At 43.3% G+C, this 20484-nt stretch overlaps 1 protein-coding gene across 5 annotated transcripts in view; it reads right to left on the bottom strand.

Moving 5' to 3' along the window:
* ncoa2 (nuclear receptor coactivator 2) overlaps window positions 1-20484 on the bottom strand; it is a 57684-nt gene that overhangs the window by 7376 nt on the left and 29824 nt on the right. For all 5 annotated transcript variants that reach the window (XM_023297761.3, XM_023297764.3, XM_023297763.3 and 2 more), the window contains exons 5-17: window positions 20219-20322; window positions 17167-17344; window positions 15551-15739; window positions 13090-13191; window positions 11718-11858; window positions 11275-11422; window positions 9353-10709; window positions 3072-3270; window positions 2703-2912; window positions 1716-1919; window positions 1115-1244; window positions 784-949; window positions 392-688 (exon numbers count right to left, since the gene is read on the bottom strand). In XM_023297761.3, coding sequence (XP_023153529.2) covers window positions 392-688; window positions 784-949; window positions 1115-1244; window positions 1716-1919; window positions 2703-2912; window positions 3072-3270; window positions 9353-10709; window positions 11275-11422; window positions 11718-11858; window positions 13090-13191; window positions 15551-15739; window positions 17167-17344; window positions 20219-20322 — 3425 coding nt within the window. The remainder of the gene's footprint in view (window positions 1-391; window positions 689-783; window positions 950-1114; window positions 1245-1715; window positions 1920-2702; window positions 2913-3071; window positions 3271-9352; window positions 10710-11274; window positions 11423-11717; window positions 11859-13089; window positions 13192-15550; window positions 15740-17166; window positions 17345-20218; window positions 20323-20484) is intronic.

Raw genomic sequence — 20484 nt, 5'->3', positions numbered from 1 at the left:
ACTGGTTAGTTCTGTTCAGTAAATAGTTAAGGAATACAAAAAAATATTAATATAACCAGTAACTTAAGGAATACATATGGATTAGAATGATATAACAGGTAAAATTAAATGACTGCATTCATGGATTTAAATGGTCTTTTCATTGCGCAGTCTTAATATAACATAATGTTCCAGCAAATTCATTGAAAGTCCAGCAGGTGGCAGGGAGACCTAATTATCCAAACTACTTGTGTGCATAAAGGACCTGCCAAAATGTCAGCCTCAAGGATAGTTGCGCAAGTCTCATTTGTGCTTTCAATCTACTGATCAAACACTAACGTTACATCAGAGTAAAGAATCAATGAGCTGTATCACTCCCAGCGGTGTCAGGACAGTCTAGACGCACGTGTACCTGCTGTGACTGTAGCCGGTGCTGCAGCTGCAGTCGTAGTGTGTTGGGCTGGTTGGGCACGACGCCGGTAGGTCTGAGTCCGGGTCGGGCCTGCATTCTCATCATTGGGTAACCCGGCCGTGTGCCCATCTGGCCAGACATGGGGTGGAAGCCTGGCTCTTGCATGGGAGCACCAGGGTAGCCCCTTTGTGCCATGTGGGATGGTGGGGGACCGAATTGTTGGGTGTACATGGGGGGCTTTTGATCTATCATCATGGAGGGGTCCTGGGGGAACTGGTCTGGGTCCAGTGATTGGCTCTGAAACAGGCAGCCAAAGATAAAAAAAATGCAGAACCATAGCAAAGTATAATAGGAAATCACTGATAACCAGTGATAAAAAATTGAGATCTCACCTGTTCTACCAGAGCAGGAATACCCAGAGCACGATCAATCTCCTCCAAGCCATCAAAATCTTTTAGTGCAGTGTACAGCTGTGACATCAAGGCCCCTTCATCCACTGAATTGCCGTCACCTGAGCTGAGTCCCGTATTGCACAACAAATCATCCTGGGGTGCCGGTCTGGGCAAAAACGACACAGAGAAAACACGTAACTATTTTTCCACTTAATTTTGTCCATTATAAACCACAGCAAATACTTAAAGAAATTCAACTACAACAAAAATATGCAAAATAGAAGTTTGGTATGAATACAAATCTTATTTCTGTGTACTGGAAGTCTCTTACCGGCCCTGGTTTACAAAAGCTGTCTGGTCGATTGGCATCATGCTGTCTGGCCAGGGGGCTGTTTGGTTGGGTGGAGCCTGTTGTTGGGAGAAATGGTGGCTGACCATACCAATATCCATGTCAGGCTGGGCTATATAGGGACAAAACAAGTAAAGTTAAGTTAAATATTACACAGGAATTACATTATACTGGGGAAACCAAGCACGCTGAAAACTGGTCAATGGTCTCGTCAATGCAGGAACAGAAAGTTCTGGGTCAGACATTGCATTCCTGTGTAAAGAGATATATTCTGACTAGCCACAAGGTGGCAGTCTTTACAACCACGAGAAGCAGGGAAACCATATGTGGGTGAGCTGAGGTCCTGCTTCACCTGTAGCCAAGTATTATAGCTTTTAGATGGACCACATATAGCAAATTGGATCTGATATTCACAAAATCTAAGTTCTTTCAGGGTTTCTACATCAGCATGCTTCAGAATTTGTTATGGTCAGACAGACTGGAAATTGGCTCCACTGTGTATAAGCAGTCTGCAGTTAACTGCATTTCTATCTAGTTTCATATCAAAACATGATGTTACTTCTAAGGTGCACTGTGTTCTCACCATTGGCCATCATCGGGGACTGGAGCATCGGTCGGGGCCCTGGCTGGCTGTTGGGTCTCATGGGAGCATTGCCGGGTCCCATCCTGCCCTGCATGGCACCTTGCTGCCCAGGACCAGCCGCTCCCAGAGGAGGGGCAGACGCTGAACCCACCCAGCCTTCTTGCTGCTGCATACCTGGTCGCGGACCACCTGGAGCCATCAGTCCTAGAGGATCAAACACACGCACAGGAACAAGAAGCTGTGAGTGTATCTCAGGACAGATCAGTGGATGTCTTTTGTCCCCATGATGCAATGGTACAACGTAGGGGGAAAAGCCCTCAGCGCAGTGGGGTATGTTTGAGGACTACTAATATGTGGGTGTGACTGTGAGAGAAACTTTGTGCTGCTGTGGGTGAATATTTCCTGTCACAGGACGTGAGTCACTGTACCATGAAATACGTTACACAGCGAGAAAGGTAGCGGCAAGGAGGTCTTTCCTCAGAATTTGGAAGCCGCCGCAAACGGTAACACAATTATAGAGGACATCGTAATTTTGATTCATCTACTGGTTTTGCTGTTGTGAGATTGTCAAGAAGAAATCAAATGTGACAAAGGGTAAAAAGTGATTTACATTTGATAGTGACTCCTCACTGGAAAACTACTGATAATCACCAAAATGAAGTGAATTCTGCTACTCACTAGAAGAAAATTGAGAATTTTTGTTTTTCTCTTGATGTTTTTTAACATGTAACCTGTTCTAACTCAATGTAATTAATGTAAGTTTCTTTATCATGTTTTCCAGCCTTGGTGTTCAAAAATTCAGCAGTTCATTGCTGGTAGGCTGGTCATTTTCATGCTTCATTGTTTAACCAAGCATCTGGGCATTGATTCAATTCCTTCTCAAGGAACATTGCAGAACAACGGCAGTAATACACAATAACAATATTGTGTGATACTGATTCAGACAGTAACAAACTGTGGCTACAAAAGTATAACTGTCACACCTACCTGCGTTGACCATACCGGCCTGGTTAGCCATCATGCTGTGACTTCCCACTATGCTTTGCTGCTGCTGCTGCTGCTGCATAAGAGTGTAAGGACTTGTGGCTCTTATGGGGTATTGTAATGAGGGCTGCTGGGGGGACACATTCATGTCCAGAGACACACTCCTCACAGGCAGACCCCTGCCTGGCTGGCCTGGTCGGACACCCCCAAAGTCTGAAGACAGGAATTAGGGGGATTAAGTCATGTGCTTCATCAACTGAAACAGTTCAAAAAGTAAAACCTCATGATGAAAGTATTAGAAAAAAAAGCAACACTGTAAATGTTTAACATAATGTGGTCTGTGCACTTCTTCCAGCTAAGAGAGGGACTCACTAGTCGGGCCCATGCCAGGTCCAATGCCCCTGTGTGGCTGCTGTGGCGGCATGGCAGGACTGGTTTCAGACATCTGCAGGATGTCATTGATGATGTTCTGTTTGTCCATGGGACTGGGCAATGAAACGGGCCGTGGCTCACAGAAGAGCTGTGGCTGAGCATTCTGCAGGTCATTCAGGATGTCATCCAGCTCTGACGACTAGAGGAGAGAGAGAAAAGTGTGAGCACACAAGCAGATTAGCCATTTAAGCTTCCATTTAGAAACCTATTACTGCTTCACCTCTACCAAGATACACAAACACAAATAGTGACAATCATACACATTAACTGAGAACAAACTTGCATGAGGAGACTTTAAGTGGGAGACGCGAGCAGCAGGCTTGGCCTTGTTTATAATAGCAGTAACCCCAAGAAAGAAATGGACCACTTTCCAATAAATCTAGGTCACACTTCACTTTGACTTAGCTTATCAAACTCACATACTACTCACTGCTTACCGCCTTGTTCTTTTAGATGTACAACACTACAACTACTCCCATTATTTATAGTTCAAAATTTTTAAACACATAACTAAGAATGCCATATTATTATAAACAATATTTTACCCTCAATTAAATGAGGAAAAAGAAAAATAGAAAACGTGGCTACCAAAGCTGCTTTCTGCCAAAGCAAAACAGAAAAAGCAGCAACAAGCAGCTGTTTGGTTGTTGCCAAAGTCTGAACTGCTCTCTGCCCCCCTACTGTAAACACAAGTCCTGAGCCAGCTCAAGGCTGCAATCATATACAATTGGGCTTTGGACTATCTTGGACAATTTTTGTTTAGTTTTTCACACACTATCCTAAACAAAGAAGGCCATGAAGGGATGTGGTTTTACTAGCTGAACTGAAGAATTGCTGTGACTACAAAACATGAACCTTATTGAAAATAGCTTTTTTTGTTTTAGAACACTTGCATGGTCTCCTCTATATTTTCCTTTCTCACTATGGCAGATTGGATGGTCAAAATAAGAGGGACACCTAAATAATACAGCAAATAAAACAACCTAGAGCCTCACAAAAGTATGATAAAAGTTGATCAACACTAGTCTAACACAGTTTCACAAACATGTGCCTCACAAAAGGGAGTGGTATTGGCAACTGGAAAAGAAATGTAGGTCACAGTCAGAATCTAACAGAAATACTGACAAAGGTGATCATACTGCTTCCTATAGAGACCTGAGGGACTTAAGGTAAATAAGTTGCACTGGCTGTAAGTGTCCACCAGAGTGCAGCACACCCGGAATCACTGACATCTCCTGATCGTGACATACTGTACAGCAGGAAAACAGCACACCAGCACTGTTCCAGTGTTGTACTTCAATGTTCTGGACAATGACATGTACTTGTTCATCATGTAACTGCAGCCTAAGATAACAAGACTGCCAACAATGTCTGATAGAACAGTTATCTAGAGAGCTCAAGTACTACAACCTTGGTCATGCCTTCATATACTTTTTATGGTTAGGACTTTTTCCTCTTCCATCTAAGAAGATTGTCTTTGAAAAACGTCCCCAATACACAGCACAAAAAGGTTAGCCACACAATGCTGATCATACTAGGAGGCAGACAGGATATGTAGGAAAGCTAGAGAGAGTAACAGAGTGGGGGGTGGTGGTGGTGGGAGAGAGAAAAGCCCTAATGAGGTCAGGAATGATGTAATGCTTCTGTACACTCTCAGTTTGCTCTATTCCTCCTCCTCCTCCTCTCCAATTCTCTCTCCTCCCACTTTCTATTCTCTCGACTTCTCTAGTTGCTTTTACCCTTAATGGGTCCTATTTCTATCAATCCTTGTTACTCTCTTCTTTCAATGCATGTCAGCGCATGTAATGCAACCAATGTCCTTCTTTTCTGCAGATCACACCCATTACTACATTGACTTAAATCTGCAAGTATTTTTAAAGCCAAATGATCATTATATTGTAACATTTTTGGTCTCAAACCATGTCCCATTTTCAGATCCCAATTTAACATCTTTTCAGAACTTTAGTTGCACTAAAAAGGCAGTTAAGCACACATATAATACAAGATGCAACGTGGCTAAGGCTGCACATACATTTAAATAAAATGAAGTGAATGTAGCAAAAACAGACGAGGGAGAGAAACTGGGTCTTAACTTTAACTGGTCCTCATTTATATTGTTACTTCTATATGTTATAAACGCATGTCAGGCTGCAGAAATTAACTGCCAACCGATGGTGTGTCCTATATTTCATTGATGCAGAATGCCCTCGCTTAGAGACATTTGTATGCCTAGCAACAAGAAGCTGACTTTCTCACTGTAGGATAGTGATGGAGCCCCACCAAATGTGTATTCTTACAGTTTGACTTGTATCCATCTGGTACTGAACTTACAGGAATCACATCTGTGAATGAGCCGGGTATGATCACAGTATACACACTGGTACACATCCTAATCCCACATTCCACCATCTAGTCGTTAATCTCAAATCTGTCCATTTCATGTACAGATGTGCCCAGATGTCCGTGTGGACTTCAGGGTAGGACGGCTGTTGTGTGTTTTTGACCTAACACATGCACTTTTCTAGGAAGAGGAACTGAGAAACGGGGCATGTAAAGCAGAAGTGCCGCAGTCAAGTAAGGAAAAAGGAAAAGTCACTTCACTCTAGAGTCCTGCTGGCCTTTTGTCAGCCAAAAAGAACGAGAAAAAAAGAACAAAAACAGCTCGGCAAAATTTTATTCACTATCTGAAGGAGCTGAAATAGCAATTATTCACACAAGAAGGGCAACAAAATTAATCACAATCCTTGTGTACTTCAGTATTTGAAGACTAACTACCATGTTGGGATTGTTACTTGTGAACAGTTTTTGTTTCGTCTTTGCTTTGTCATTAATATTTTTGAATCAATTTGATCAAACTCATTAACTTTTCCTGTCTGTTTTTCTTAAATGAAATTTTATAAAAATACATAAATGCACTTGCTCAAGTGTGTATATATATATACCCTAGTTTTTTTCTTTGTGTTTATTTAGAACAGAACAGCAAAAATATCTAATAATAAAAAAATTTTATAATTATGGAAATACTCCTCCCATGTCGTTTACACAGTAGTAAGTGAGGGAAAACAAACACCTTTTGACATGCAAAAAGTATATTAGTTTCTTTAAATGTAATGTAAAAATAATATATTTTCTTTGCGGACTTATAGGTACCACTACTGCAACCGACATCCATTACAATTCTTTAAAGAAGCAATACTGAGCTGAGCTGCAGTGACTTCACTGGCTAAAGTAATAAACAATTAATGCTATCATGGTTCCCTCTTGGTCTTTCTACAACAATGCTAATAATTATTTGCTTCATTTCACTGATAAGGAGTGTCTTTTCTCTGTGATCACTCTTTTACGATGTCAGTAAATCTAAACCCACATCACAGTAGCTTTCATTAACCTGTATTTTGTTTCAGTCTGTCAGGCAATTAGAGACCATAAAACAAAGATTTTATCTGCAGAGCAACAGCTTGGTAATGACTGCTGGTTAAGAAAGTATTTATGAGCTGTGATTAAATTACACACTACTTCCTATGTCTCACAATGGAAAAACAAAAAATATGAGAACACAATATTGTGATTTGGCTTCATAAATACAGTATATGTAATGACAGACAGCTAGTTACCCGTCTCTCAATGTAACATTAATTAACTGTCAAAAATGAAAGGCATTTATATGCATTCACAAGCAAACTTTAGAGATAAGAGCTGGTCTTTGGAAGAATAGATCTAGTATGCACAGACAGTGAAGCAAGAAAAAGAGCCAAAGTCACACGTAGGTCCTACAATCGAGGGTCACACACACTCTGGCTAGAGTGGCAGCAGATTTTCTCTGGCAGGTGTGACAGAGTTGGAATGTGACGCAGCCGGATGCTGCTTTGGTGAGCAAGCATATGGACAATGAAGATACAGGCTTTTGGTAGGTTGGCCAGCACACTTGTCAGGGCTGGCAGATGGAAAAAGGATAGCAAATGGGTTGCTTTAAATTAAGGAGTAGAGTCACTTATGGTGATTAGCAGTGATCATAATCACCGTTCCTTAATATCGTCAGTGAAAACAACTTATGATTTTCTCATCAATCGCTGACAGTCCATTTGATGGTCAAAGCACAAGCTGAAAACCATCCCTATGGTCAACCGAACCCACAGCTCTTTCAGCCCCACTGGAGCTCTGCTCTGATTTCTCATTTAGCTCTGCTCCAGCCATCAATAATTCAGCTCTCAAACAATCATGAGGAGGAGCGAGTCAGAAGCAGGGAGGGAGAGTCACTGAGAAAACAGTGGGTGAGGTTAGTAGAGAGGAGGATGAGTGGACTTTATAACTAGTACAGTCAGCTTTCACACATGGCGAGCAGCAATTCACCAGCAACGAACAGAAACCCACTCACACACATGTAATGGCTCTAATGAAGTCGTGGCTTAGTGCATGTCTAACAAACGGCCTTGTTCTAGTTGGTGAAATCTGTTAAACTGGAATGAGCCATCATCATCACCGTTGGAAGCTGGGAGTGCTTTAATCACCAGCTGAATGTAAAATCCAGATTTAATTTGTACTGTCTACGCAAGGCAGAAATAAACCAAATTATTGTTCAATTTTATTTTGTCACATTGTACATGAGCCACTTTCTCAAAATAAAACCTTCAGTATTAAGACATACATATTAAACCTGCATTTCTCTAGATTTCCACTTCCCTTTATTGTTTCTTGTATGTTCTACAAACACACCACTCCCTCTCCCCTCTATCTCCATGGCAGCAGAGAGGACATGCAGGAGCATATGGCTCATCATTTTCACTCTGCCTGCCGAGGCTGGGCTCTCCTGGGGGTATCTACACCTCTCTCATCTCCCCTCCTTTGTTCAGTTCAACAACGGCTCTTAATATCCAACCAATCACCTTTTCCTTTTCTCCATACAAGCAGCCAAGCACATACTGTACATACAGAACTAGCACGCATAGCTAGGTGACATTCTGTGCTGGTGCCCCTCCGTCTGAATGGAAAAACAACACCGCCTCAACACAAATGTGCCACAAAAGACGGCAGGAGACTTTGAAAAAGACGATTCTTACTGATTTTCTCAAAAACTGACCCTCTGACACAGAATAAACTCGTGTCGGCAGACATTTCAAAGTGCTCAATTAAAACATGCTGTCTGAACTGCTTTCGTGATTTTACTCCAGACAAGATTTAGGTGCAGTTTCGACACTGTTACGCTGTTTTATAAAAAGATGAAACATGCATCTCTACAAAAATGTGACCTTTGTTCAATGTTACTGACATTTAAACAGAATGCATGTAACCTAGACTATGTGATTGGTCTAAGGAAGGTAATAAGCGAAACAGAGACAGCAAAGAGTGGAAGGACATTCATGTAATTTGCGTAATTCTATATAATTCTGTGGTTTAGGTGATGTCTGTGATGAAATGACATTTGCAGGCTTCTGTCTTGAACGCGTGTTTAGTAGAGCACGTCATACACAGGTTTCCTGTGTGAAAGCTTATGAGACTCTGCTTTCCTTCTCTGCATTAGGACATCAGCAGGTTGTTCTAAAAACTCTGCTTTGCTGAAATGTCTGCTGCACAGAAATTTAGAGTTTCACCAACAACACTCGCCCTGCTCACTCCCTTTTACTCTTTTCTCTCTTTCAGTGCCAGGACTGACCTGAGCTCGGTGCCAAACCTAAGGATTCTGGCCAAATGCAACCAGGATCAAATGGCTGAAGAACCACAGGGGCTCCTTCCAAATGTCACAGTTGTTTGAAGCTGGCGGATAAATTCCCTTAGCTCGTGCTGCCAACACACAGGCAGTGAAAGGACCAGATGTGTTTATATATGTTAATTTAAAAAAAATGCATTATGAAATAAGCGTATATGACAAGGCTATAAATCTGAATGCATATATGCTTCAAACACTGTCTGTCCTCCACTCTATACTGCCCAACTGTTTGTGTGTTTAGTTGTAACATCCTTTGTGGACATGGGACTTAGAGGAGCCAACATCTGCTACCTAACCCAGATTAACACTGAAACTGAGAGAACAGTCAAGTGGAGCAATTCAAGGCAAAAACTTTTGCAGTAGTCTAAAGAGGTTACAACATCAGTTTGAGGGCACTTCAAGTTCTTTCAACACTTCAAAGGCAGAAAACCCAGTAAATCAGCTACTTTTCAAACAGCATAACAAAATGTTCCCACAATTAAACACTTCCAGAACAAAGCTTTCTGCAAAAACTGACCTGCTCAGCCCGGTCGTATCCTGCATCTTGTTTCTCCGCCTTGACCTGGGGGTGTTTGCCCCCTTCAACCTTCACCTCCCCAGGCTCGAGCTTAGGGACCTTGTCTTTCAATACAGTGTCATCCTTATCCAGTAGGTAGCGTAGTAGGGCATTGTCCTTCTTCTTGGGGCTCAGTGGCTCCTGCTTAGGAGTAATTTCTGCCCCAGAAGCTGTGCTACCAGCACCCTGGGTTTGGTCTTGGCCCAGCTCTTTGCCTGTGGCTTCTGCAGTAAGTTTGGCAAGATCTACAGGAGATGTACTGTTCTGAAGCAGCTGGTGGAGGATTTTGTGTTTTTCTTTAAGGGACGTGGCATGAGTGTTCCCTCCTGTGTGGCCACCCCGGACCCCTGTCCCAGCCTGGTCCTTGCCCTCACCTCCTGCACCAGGGGACAGGGGTGTCTCTAGAGGTTCTGGCTTGGTAGTGAGCAGTTGAAGCAACTTGGTGTGGCCCTTGTTGTCATGCATACGATTGTGAGCATCGTGGCCCTCGAGGGGGCCGTCCCTCTCCTCCTTGGGCTCAGCCAGGCTGCCCTCCGTTTGGGCCTGTGTGTGCCCCTGACTCACGTCTGAGTGAGGTCCAAATGAGTCTCCTGTTCCACCAGTAGCACTGTTGCCTGCTCCAAGTTTTGACATCATATGAGTGTTTACCCCTGATCCTGGTGTGACTCCAGCTGGGGAGCCCATCTTGCGATCTGGAGACCCCAGTGTATGTGCATGAGGGGGTCCATGTCCATGTCCTACACCGTGACACTCACTAAGGGCCTGCAGAGCTGACAGAGAACTGCTAGTGTAGCTGTTAGCATGGGCGCTAGCCGTGCTACTACCTGCACCTCCAGGCCCTCCACCACACATCCCGACTGGGGACGGCGAGTGAAGGCCTCCTGCTACACGAGGGCTTCCTGCCCCCCCAGGACTCCCTCGGTGCCTGGGTGACAGCATAGAGTTCTGTTGAGGTGGATGGGGCCCTCCGACCGGGCTGGGGCTGGCACGAGATGGGCTGTTCATCCTCCAGTTGGGGCCCTGCTGTGGTGGTTGCATGCCCCCAGTGTGGTTGTGTGGTGGGGGGCAACCAAAGCGGTAGCCCTGCATATGGCCCCCCATGGCGGCTGGTTCTCTGGGACCAGCAGGGCCGGGAGGGGAAAAAGGCGTGCTGTTGCTGCTGATGGTAGTGTCTTGGCCCTGAGGCCCCGAACCTGGCAAACTGCCTGGGGTCGGAGGAGTCATGGAGGGAGTGGAGGAGTTCATTGGTTTAGGAGCCATCCCTGTGGCCTGATTGCCAGGACCCATGTCCTGGCCCATTCCACATACTGTCTGCTCCCTAGAGTAAAAAACACACACAGATAATGCAGTTGATTAGTTCTTGAATAGTTTTCAACAACACAGATTTTTAATGGCTTTTGGATAATTTTCCTGTTCTTTGAGATAGAAAATGTGGCTTCAAGTCAAAGTGATTAATGACAGGGATGTGATCTAACATGATACATTCAGTTTGTTTGGTATCAGTCATATTGACAACAGTAATGATAGTCAAAACACAACTTTACATTATTCCCATCAATACTTTGGTATCCCAAATTAAACTTGGTGGTTCTATGTCGTACTGCCAGCTGAAATCTCAGTATCGACACGGCCAATACAGCCTAAACTATCTGTATTTATACAGGAGGATTGTGGGAAAATGTTTTCTTGGGTGAACTTGTCTTTATGTCTGATTTTGACACAGACCACTGACAAGCATTAAGTTAGACACTATCCTATTCTCAAAAAATAGATGAAGCCATTAAGAGGTGCTGCAGGGCACTAACAGGTTAAAACATGCAAGCAAGTTCATGCTGCAGATTTGTCTTTCTCCTACTGACACAAGTGTAGATAGTGCAACATACCTCTGCAGAATGTGCAGGGACATGTAGAGCTGGGGTTCATTGGTGGCAGGCGAGCGCACCAGTTTGCTCTTGGTGTGAGCCGAGACGATGGTTCCATCAGAGAGGGAGAACCGGTAGATGGGGCTGAAAGCTTGACCATGACGTAGCACTGTGGACAGATATGCCCTTATGTTAATAGATGCACACTATTATGAACTGCTATAAACTGTTTTTAGTGTTTGCAGCGAGTTATTGCTAGGGCATAGACGGTCCCCTAAACAGAAACCAATGCTTTACCAGTCGCTTTAGTTAAAAGGGGCCTGTGGTTTGAAACAAGTTCAAATCACATTCACATCACATTATGTCCATGAAATTGTGGAACAACAGCATGAGAAGAGATCAAAGGCAAGTAATATCAAGAGCCAAATATTAACCAGGATTGTCGTTGTAATTATCAGCATTACCTTCCTGCTGGTGTCTCTTGGCAAAAGACATCTCTCCGTCATTCTGTAGGTGAAACCTCTGGATACAGCGCCTCACCAGATCTTCCCAGCCTGGCTTCATGGATGCTCGTAGCAGACTGGTATCTAGGGACGTTATCTTACCTACACACAGATTAGTGAAGTCTTAGTCAGACACAGAAGTAAAGATTTTGATATAAATGCAGACATCCACATTAACTGAGTTGATGGGGATTTGATGTCTCTATCAAACATCAACATGTAGAGCTTGTTCAGCAGACATTGCTCTCCATTTGACAATACTGCTGCAGCTGCTCTGTAATTTGACATTGGTTCATGAAATAGTAAAGTATCTCTATTTATATTTTACTTACAGCTTGTCACTCGCTGTTACCTACAACTTTAGTCACTTAATACAGCAGGTTTCTACCTGGATTCCCTTTAAAAGTCACCAGGGAAGCTCAGGCTCAACTATCTTTAGAGCATAACAAGTACATCCAAGCTACGTGTGTAAACACACACACTCACTCATAGCAGTGTAACAGTTGTCCCTCACTGGAATGCAATTTAAATGGAGGCAGTGATGCATTTGAAGGGGTGACAAGCATACTGCTGCTTGAATGACAGCCATAGGGACAGACTAAGGACTTGTCACTCTTATAACAGGAGCACTACATCATATTCAGTAAACTCTCTTTTGCAAAAAAAAAAAAAGGATTGCATGGCAATATTTTATTAAAATACTGTTATGAGTGAAAAATCATACTATCAATCTTGAATACAATAAATCATAGTAATTATCTACAATTGTGTAGGCCAAAGAGACATATAAACAGAGGCGTACATATATGTACACCTACAGAAGTCTGGGTGGGAAACAGTAAATTACTATATGTCAGTAACTATCGTGACTATGAGTGTGTGTTTGTGTGTTGTGTGTGCATGCCACTCAAATGGTTTGAGTACATCAAAGAGCAGGTGAAACACAGACAGCTGTCTGCACGTATATGCCAGTGTTCAGACAGGTACTTTACCTCCCACAGTGCAGACAGAGGAGGGAAGCTAGTTTCACCAAACCTGTTCAATCCTAAGGGCCTCTACCCAGGATATAATAATCTTTAAAAACCTAACTGTACTGTGAAGTGATTTATAGACTGGTGACATGGGATAAAGTGGTATTGTTGCTGTGCCTCAGTAGAGCCACTATATTATTCTTCCTACGCAGGGCACAGTTTTATTCAAACAGCTATATGTAAAAATTCTTAACTACACTATTACCAGAGGAAGTGCAAACTAACATCCCAAGCAAAGTTTACTGTGAATTATCTTTGTTGTATCAGTTTGTCGTTTCTGGCTGTGTGACTGGTTCGTGTACCTTGTAGGTCCTGGCGTGTAGTGAAGCTCTCATGCGTGGGAAGCATGGGTCTTTCCTTTGTGGGCACCCTGCGAGCCACACAGATCAGGCATGACTGAAAGTCTGAAAAAAGAGAGAGGAAAAGAGAGAAAAAAGAGGGAACAGACGGAATGTGTGGAGAGAAGAATAGATGTGAAGGGGGATGTAACAAAGAGGACAGGGCAGAGACAGAAGAGATGAAGGGGGATGGGACAGGAGGGAGGAGAGGAGAGAGGGGAGGATGGGGCATAAATGATAGAGACAGAGGGAGGGAAAGAAAATGAAATGCATGTTATTCCCAGGCAGCATAATTAATACAGTTATTAATGAGCATGGGGATCAGGGCTCCGCTCCTTTCATGAGGATGAGCAGCTATTGCTGGCAAGGGAAATGATGAAGTGTGACCTTTGAAGGTGTGTGTGTGTGTGTGTGTGTGTGTGTGTGTGTGTGTGTGTGTGTGTGTGTGTGTGTGTGTGTGTGTGTGTGTGTGCGCGCATGTGTGCTAGTGTCGGCATGTGTGTGAGTGTGTTCGTGTTTGTGTCCCCGGCTGGTCTCACCTACAGTGCCATCTCACACTGATGACACCTCCCCTGGCCCAACATTAAAGATCGCCATCGCTCAATCATGACAGTTGCCTCTAACACACGCAAAGATGACACCGCCAAGTCCAGGACTGGGGTGACCCCAAAAAGTCTGCCATCTAACTTTCCTGTGCCAGTAATACCCACGATCCCACACATGTTTCTGGCAAAGAAATGCACGCCAGGGCTAACACACACACATTCCTTATTTTGACTGGTAAACAGAGCCTCTTGGGTGGTCCGGCCCTTTAATTTGTCAATCTCTGTTATTTTTTTTTTTTTTTTGGTACCTTTCCTTCTCTCTCCTTTCTTTCTCTGTTTCGGTCTATGGCTGGACAAATTCCTGCAACTGTAACCATTGATCCTACCTCACCACTCACATGCACACAGAAACTCTTTGGCCAGGGTTGTAGTTAGTCTATGTGCCAGAGTATGGCTGGCAAGCAGGTGGTGCACAAAGAAAGCCAACAAAGGGAAAAGAGGGGCTAAAACTAGACTTGGAGTGTAACTTTTGCATTTTCACTTGTTTTAATTTACCACTGAGTTGCATTTGGACAGTGGAAAATTATGGTTGCTCTATAAATCCACTGAGGAAAAAGGATTAAGGTACTTTAGATGCAGAACAATCCAACATCAGAAATCAATGCTTCACAAAGTCCTGAAAATTTCTGCATAAAGGACACGTTTGATGGAGTTCGGAATCTCATGTTCCTGCCTAAAGCCATGAAAACCACTGGAAAAGCCCGGTGACCTCTCAGTGACTGAACATGGAGAGAAAAGCAGAGACAACATACAATTGAAATCATTTCCCAGGCAAGGCGCACAGATGTTTTTCCTAGTGGTGAACACAAGCGCACATTCGTTCTTTCTCTACACTCATATGCTCTAAAATGTGTTCAAGGTATTGTGGAAATCTGTTTTGAAGGTTATCAAAAGATTGGTTCACTGTTGGGATACACAATTAAAACACATCCTTCCCTTGGAGTCATAAGCCCAGGTTTGCGAGGGATGTACATGAATTATAGATGAGCTTTAATGACAGCTGCCCAGCCTCTAGTCTCCCTTGTGTCACTTAACTTTTCATGGATGTAAGTTGAGTGGCACCAGCACTTCCCTTCATCAGTAGCTTCATATGTTGCTTTCTCCCATACAATGCCAATTTTAACACAAAACGGGGTCGATCATCTACACATATTAGATCAAAATGTAAATGGATTCAATTTTAATTAGTATTTAAATCAGTTTTCACAATCAACTTCTCATGTTTCTTACACCCAGACAAGCCTCAAAACTCTCTCTTTTTTTAAAGGTCTTAGAAGCGACAATATGACAATCAACTTCATTAAAGACGGCAGCAGTCAGTCTGATGCTACACAGAGATGCTAATGAATGCGTTTTCTGATTTTGTTGCCTTGGTTAGCCACACTAAATAAGGTTTTTGTCCCATTTCTACATGCTTTTTTGTTTTATAACTAGAATGTACTAAGAACTACTTCTAAGCTCATTTCTCGGAAAAGAAATTTTTCATTGCCTGAACTGACTTTTGGCTCACACAGTTTCTTAGAAATTGTTCCACCAATTACTCAGACTTTTGTATTTCAGAACATATTCATTTGCAAGCGCTAAAATGCTGCTCAGACTCTGGAGTCTCTGTCAATTCTAAATTCCATTCTGTAATTACCTAATTGCAAAGGCACTTACAATTGATTTAGACCGAATCAAAGCACAAGTGCATGCAGGCAGTTTTAACAGATTTAAAAACTGAACTTGTGAAAAGTTGTTTTGTACGGTCTCTACTTTAGTGTCAAATGATCCTCCAACTCTTCTTTCCCCCCATATTATCTCGCCCTCTCTCTCCATACCGTCTCCTTCCTCCTTGATAGACTTGGGCTCCGAAACGGCAAAACACTGCATGGTCTCGTATTTCTGCTGCTGTGGCTCATGCTCGTGCGGCTCGTCCTGGTTCTCGCTGTGCGGATTGACCAGCATTCGGCAGTTGAATGTGTGACTGTTCCTCCTTGGACCCTCGCTTGACCATGGGACGCCATTGACTGTAAGCAAACAAGAAGGGGAAAAGGAGATTTACAGTTTGGCCTCCTGGGGATTGCATTTGACAAATTTTTACTGCAGCCAAAAACTGAACAACAGAACAGGGAGTTTGGGAAGCTGCAATGGGCGAGCCAAGAGAGGCTACCACACTGTAAGTGAAAGACATAATGAGAGCAAGACAGAGAGAATGAAGGCAGAAAAAGTGTAAAAAGGAGAGAGCTGTTGCTGGGTAGAGATCAGTCATAATGAGCAGTTGGAACCCCGAGCCCTGTGCCATCTATCCACAGCCATGCATCACAGCCAGGCCTCCATATGCATGTCCTCTAAAACATCATTGCCAATCTTTCTTCTCCTCTCCAACACTTAGACAGGCGCAAGCAAACACACATCCACACGCACATGTGGAAGAAGCCACACACATATATACGCAAATGCATGCAAAAAAAGAAAAAGAGACATGTATAGTCACACACAACTCATTTCACTCTAACAAACTCCCATCACACTCCATCTGGTTTGTGATCTCATTCAGTGCATTGATAATCTCCCAGTATCTGGGACACAGCCCACTGATCGTTTCCAGGGTACTCCGCTCTGTGCTGCTCTCCCACCCAGATGGCTGGGTACTCAGACCTCAATCCGAAGCACCAGGAGAGAAGGACTTAGAGCTCCTGACGGGCTGCGGTGACATAGATCACTATCACCTCTTGTGCGGAAGAGATGCAGGAGGTAGGATGTTAAATGGGCGCAGGTATGAGAGAACAGAAAGAAGATGGGGAATAGGAAAGGGCAAAAACGAAGGAATGAAAAAGATAAATTCTATCTTACAAAAATAAATGGCCTGTTTTCATGAGATGGGTAATGCTAGGATAAAGACAATGATTTTCATGGGTGGGCAAGGAAATGGGAAAGTGAGAACATGAAAAAAGGAACTTGGTGAGAGTGTGTGGCAGAGAGGGAGAGAAAATAACACAAAAAGTGAAGAGAAGGGGAACGAAGGGCATGAAATGAGAATATAGGAAGAGCTTGATGCTGCTGACAGGGGAGAGAAGCCGAAAAAGGAAGTTAATTAGCTGAAAAGGGAGGGAGGAAGGGGAGAGTAAGAGCAAACGTCTGGGCTGAGCATCAGCAAAAGAGAAAATGAAGTACCTATAGGTTTTATGCACAGTGCCAACACTTTCTCTCTGCAGTGGTTGAACCACAAACACTCTAATTAAACTGACATCACCATCAAACCACACATCCTTGCTTAAACTGTGAGAAGAAGGTGATAAGAGTATGTTAAACTGATGTAACATGGAGGACATGCATGCAGAGTCAGGAAAAGAGGGACATTGAACAAAAGTGACAGAGTGAGACAGAAAACTGTCAGGTAGAGAAAAAACTGAGCAAAGTAAATGCTGGCAGGGAAAATAAGCTCAGCGCTAACCAAGGGATTTAGGCAGCAGGTTCTTGATGAACTCAGCATGATCCCCGACATGCAGCACGCTGTAGACACTGGTGTTCATCAGCTCCTCCTGGTTGTAGCGAAGGTACTGGGTCACATTCTCAGACACAAACACGATGTTCCCCTCCATGTTCACCACAAAGAAGAAGCCATCCAGGGCCTGGAGGGAAGGAGAAAACAGTTCAGAACAGACAAGTTACTTTACTGATTTTTTTATTTTCACACTTGCAGAACAAATCATAACAAAAGCAGGAGCAGAAAAATATGTTCGACCAACTGTACTTCTCACCAATAATTGCTGCTAATACAAATAACACCTCAGATGAGCAGTTTATTAAAAGCCTCATCCTGACTTCATATGCTTTTATCTACTCAGATTATTGGAACCATTTTATTGCTTCTGGTTTGAAACCGTCACATCCAACCAAACAACCTAACTTTTGCTTTGGTTCATAATTACAAGGCTTTGTATATATATATAAAAAAAAAAAATAAATCCAGTTAGATGTAGAGAATGCTCTAAGTTCTGCAGACTTCTATTGTTTGCGTTTGACCAGTAATTTGCTAGTTTCCTTGTTGTCGGCTCATCATCTCTAGTGCTATTTGTACCTGCAGTGCCTGAGTTATGGCTATAATGTACCTGCTGGAATGAACGTACATGACTGAAATGTCGGCACAGTTCTTAGCAAACTGTGTAATATGCAACACATCCGCGTTGTGTCTAAAGAGAGGTGATTAGTACGCTGTGTGCAGAGTACAAGCATCGCTCCCGCAGAAGCTCAACATTGATGCGGCTGATAGAAAGCAGGATAAAAGCATGTGCCTGCAGAGATTGGAAGACGTGAAGGAGGAGCAACACTTAATTGAAAGAATACAGCCCCAGGTCAACTATTACACACAAGATGGTGTCAATTAGGCCATCAAATCACCCGGAGCCCTTAAAAGGGATTTCTGGAGCTTGTGAAGCTGTAAAAGCTGGTGTTAAGATCAGACACGAGAGGCTGTTCTCAAGGTGTCTGGTCTTCACCTCTGCTTAAACAATCTTTACCTAAACACCACACCCACACAGCTGTCAGTGTGAATAAAAAAGAAACTGCTCCATGAGTACCAATGGTTTCAATGCCTAAAGGATTTATGACTGGTTGTTCCATCCTTTTCCTGACACACCACCATAGGTACAACTACAATCAACAGCACGCCTTTAAAATGCCTAACATACATGTAGTCAGATGGAAAACACATTTTTTCAACAAATTCATATATACCATGTTATGCATGATCACAAAGGCGATAGAACTTTTCTGTTGCCCGCCTTAACGCAGCAAGATCTGAAAATAGACTTAAGGAGCTCTCATCTATCACTGCATGTACCAGAGCTGTTCCAAAATGCAACATGGTTGTGTAAGTCCACCATGTGTGAAAAAAGGCCATGAACTGGACAAGCAGGACAAACAGAAACAGAGCAAACACTCTCCAGTGCCAGCTCTTGCCTTCCTCCAGACACTCTTGCATAATGCTGTTAACCAATACCTTAATTTACAATGGTCACTAAATATACCCTGTAGAGATGACCAAAGTCATTTAATATACTCTAAATAAATACATAGCGAGAAATCACATGCTCTGTACTGTCGCTGTTCCACTTTGCACCTAACCTATTGTCTTGATATATGACTCTATATTGCTTACCCTCCCACTAACATATACAGCAGGTATTGAATTGTTGCAGGGTAGGGAGTAGGGATGTGGTCAACCCCCTTTTCTCTCAGGGTTATTTATATCATACTGGTGCTCTGCAAACAACGTATCTCTTCTCATAAATTCTTGCTAAATATGCATTTTCCACATGACAAACCATTAATGTTATCCTACACATAAATTCAAACAGGACTACCTGATATTGAAGCTTAATGCTTTTCTGGTACAGACTGAAGAAAGCATCAAGCGTCAAATGCTGTTGGTTGGATTCATAGTCTTATTTACTTATTCTTTAATCAGATATTTACTGACTGAAAGCTTTTATGCCTACTGGCTGGATGTGTTGGAATAATGTTGAACTGAAGAAAAAAAAAATCACACACTAACACTAGTACCAGACAAATTCCTGCTAGTGTCATCACTTGTCATACCACACAACAGCAACCATATGGAGCGCTCTATCAAGAATGCAAACGGTACGCCACAATAGCCATGTGACAGAACGAGACTGCTCCCTGAAGGTTAAAACAACAGCACACTAACGTTTCTTCACAGCCTTCTGCGTCTCTCCGTGTCTGCATGAGGGCGGTTCGCAGAGAGCCTTGGAGGAGGGTCATGGGGCGCGTGGGTGCATTTCCTGCCGACAGCCATTCTCCTCAGAGCATCCTGTAATGAGCCTGGCCTGGCGGACGGGACATGGCTAGAGTGGAGCGGGTGTGAATGGCCGATCGCTGTGTTTTGGGGCTGCTGACAGATGGGAAAGCTTGCAGGCTGCACTGGGCTATATTTAGCCGCGAGTTAGTATGTCGATTCAGTGACGCTGGACCAGGAGAGCTATAAATATTCCATGACAGGACAGATCTAGCGGCGAATGAAGAGAAGATGGGGAGGGAGAGAGAAAAGAGGACTGAACAAGTAAGAGAGAGGGAAAGGGAGGGAGGAAATGAGTGAGAGGACAGGCTCAATGGACTGATTCATTCGCCAGGCTGTTGCTTTCTTTCCCATTATATGTAAGCACTTCAGTGGCCCTTTGCAGGACAACGAGGCCATTGCTCTACTCCGTGATTTACAGCCAATCACAGGCACATACAAGATGCTGGCAGCTTTTTACTCCACACAGCTACGCTCACACACAACCACTACTGGCCCATTTGTGATTGCTCTCCATGGATGGCACTCTTCATTATCTACCAATCAGGATCTAAAGAGGAGTATATCCTATGTGAGTGTAAGGATGAGTGTTCAGCGTGGGGTTATTCGGTTTGAGTGTGTGTTTCATAACATTTTCCTCACAGACAGGACACTGTGAGTAAGTAAGAAAAGGCCCTCTACCCACCTCCAGCATCATTGGTCCCAAGGCATCTTTGTCAATCACACTTTGGCCTGTTGATGAGACATCAGCCTTCTGTACCTCCTCCTCGTTTGCTGCCGCAGCTTTTTCTGTTGACGGGAGAGTTAATGACAAACATTCAGGAGCACAATTAAAGAGAAAACACAGATCCGAACTTCTTAACTTTCTCCCCCTTGTTGCGTCTATAACAAGTATGTAATTATGGTTGTTATGGCGACTAAAACTGCATCACAGGACACTAAAACATGTGG

The sequence above is a fragment of the Amphiprion ocellaris genome, chromosome 22, assembly GCF_022539595.1.
Source record: "Amphiprion ocellaris isolate individual 3 ecotype Okinawa chromosome 22, ASM2253959v1, whole genome shotgun sequence".
Taxonomy (NCBI): Eukaryota; Metazoa; Chordata; class Actinopteri; family Pomacentridae; genus Amphiprion; species Amphiprion ocellaris.
Note: the sequence above shows the minus strand (reverse complement) of the source record. Positions and strands in the feature narration are given on the sequence as shown.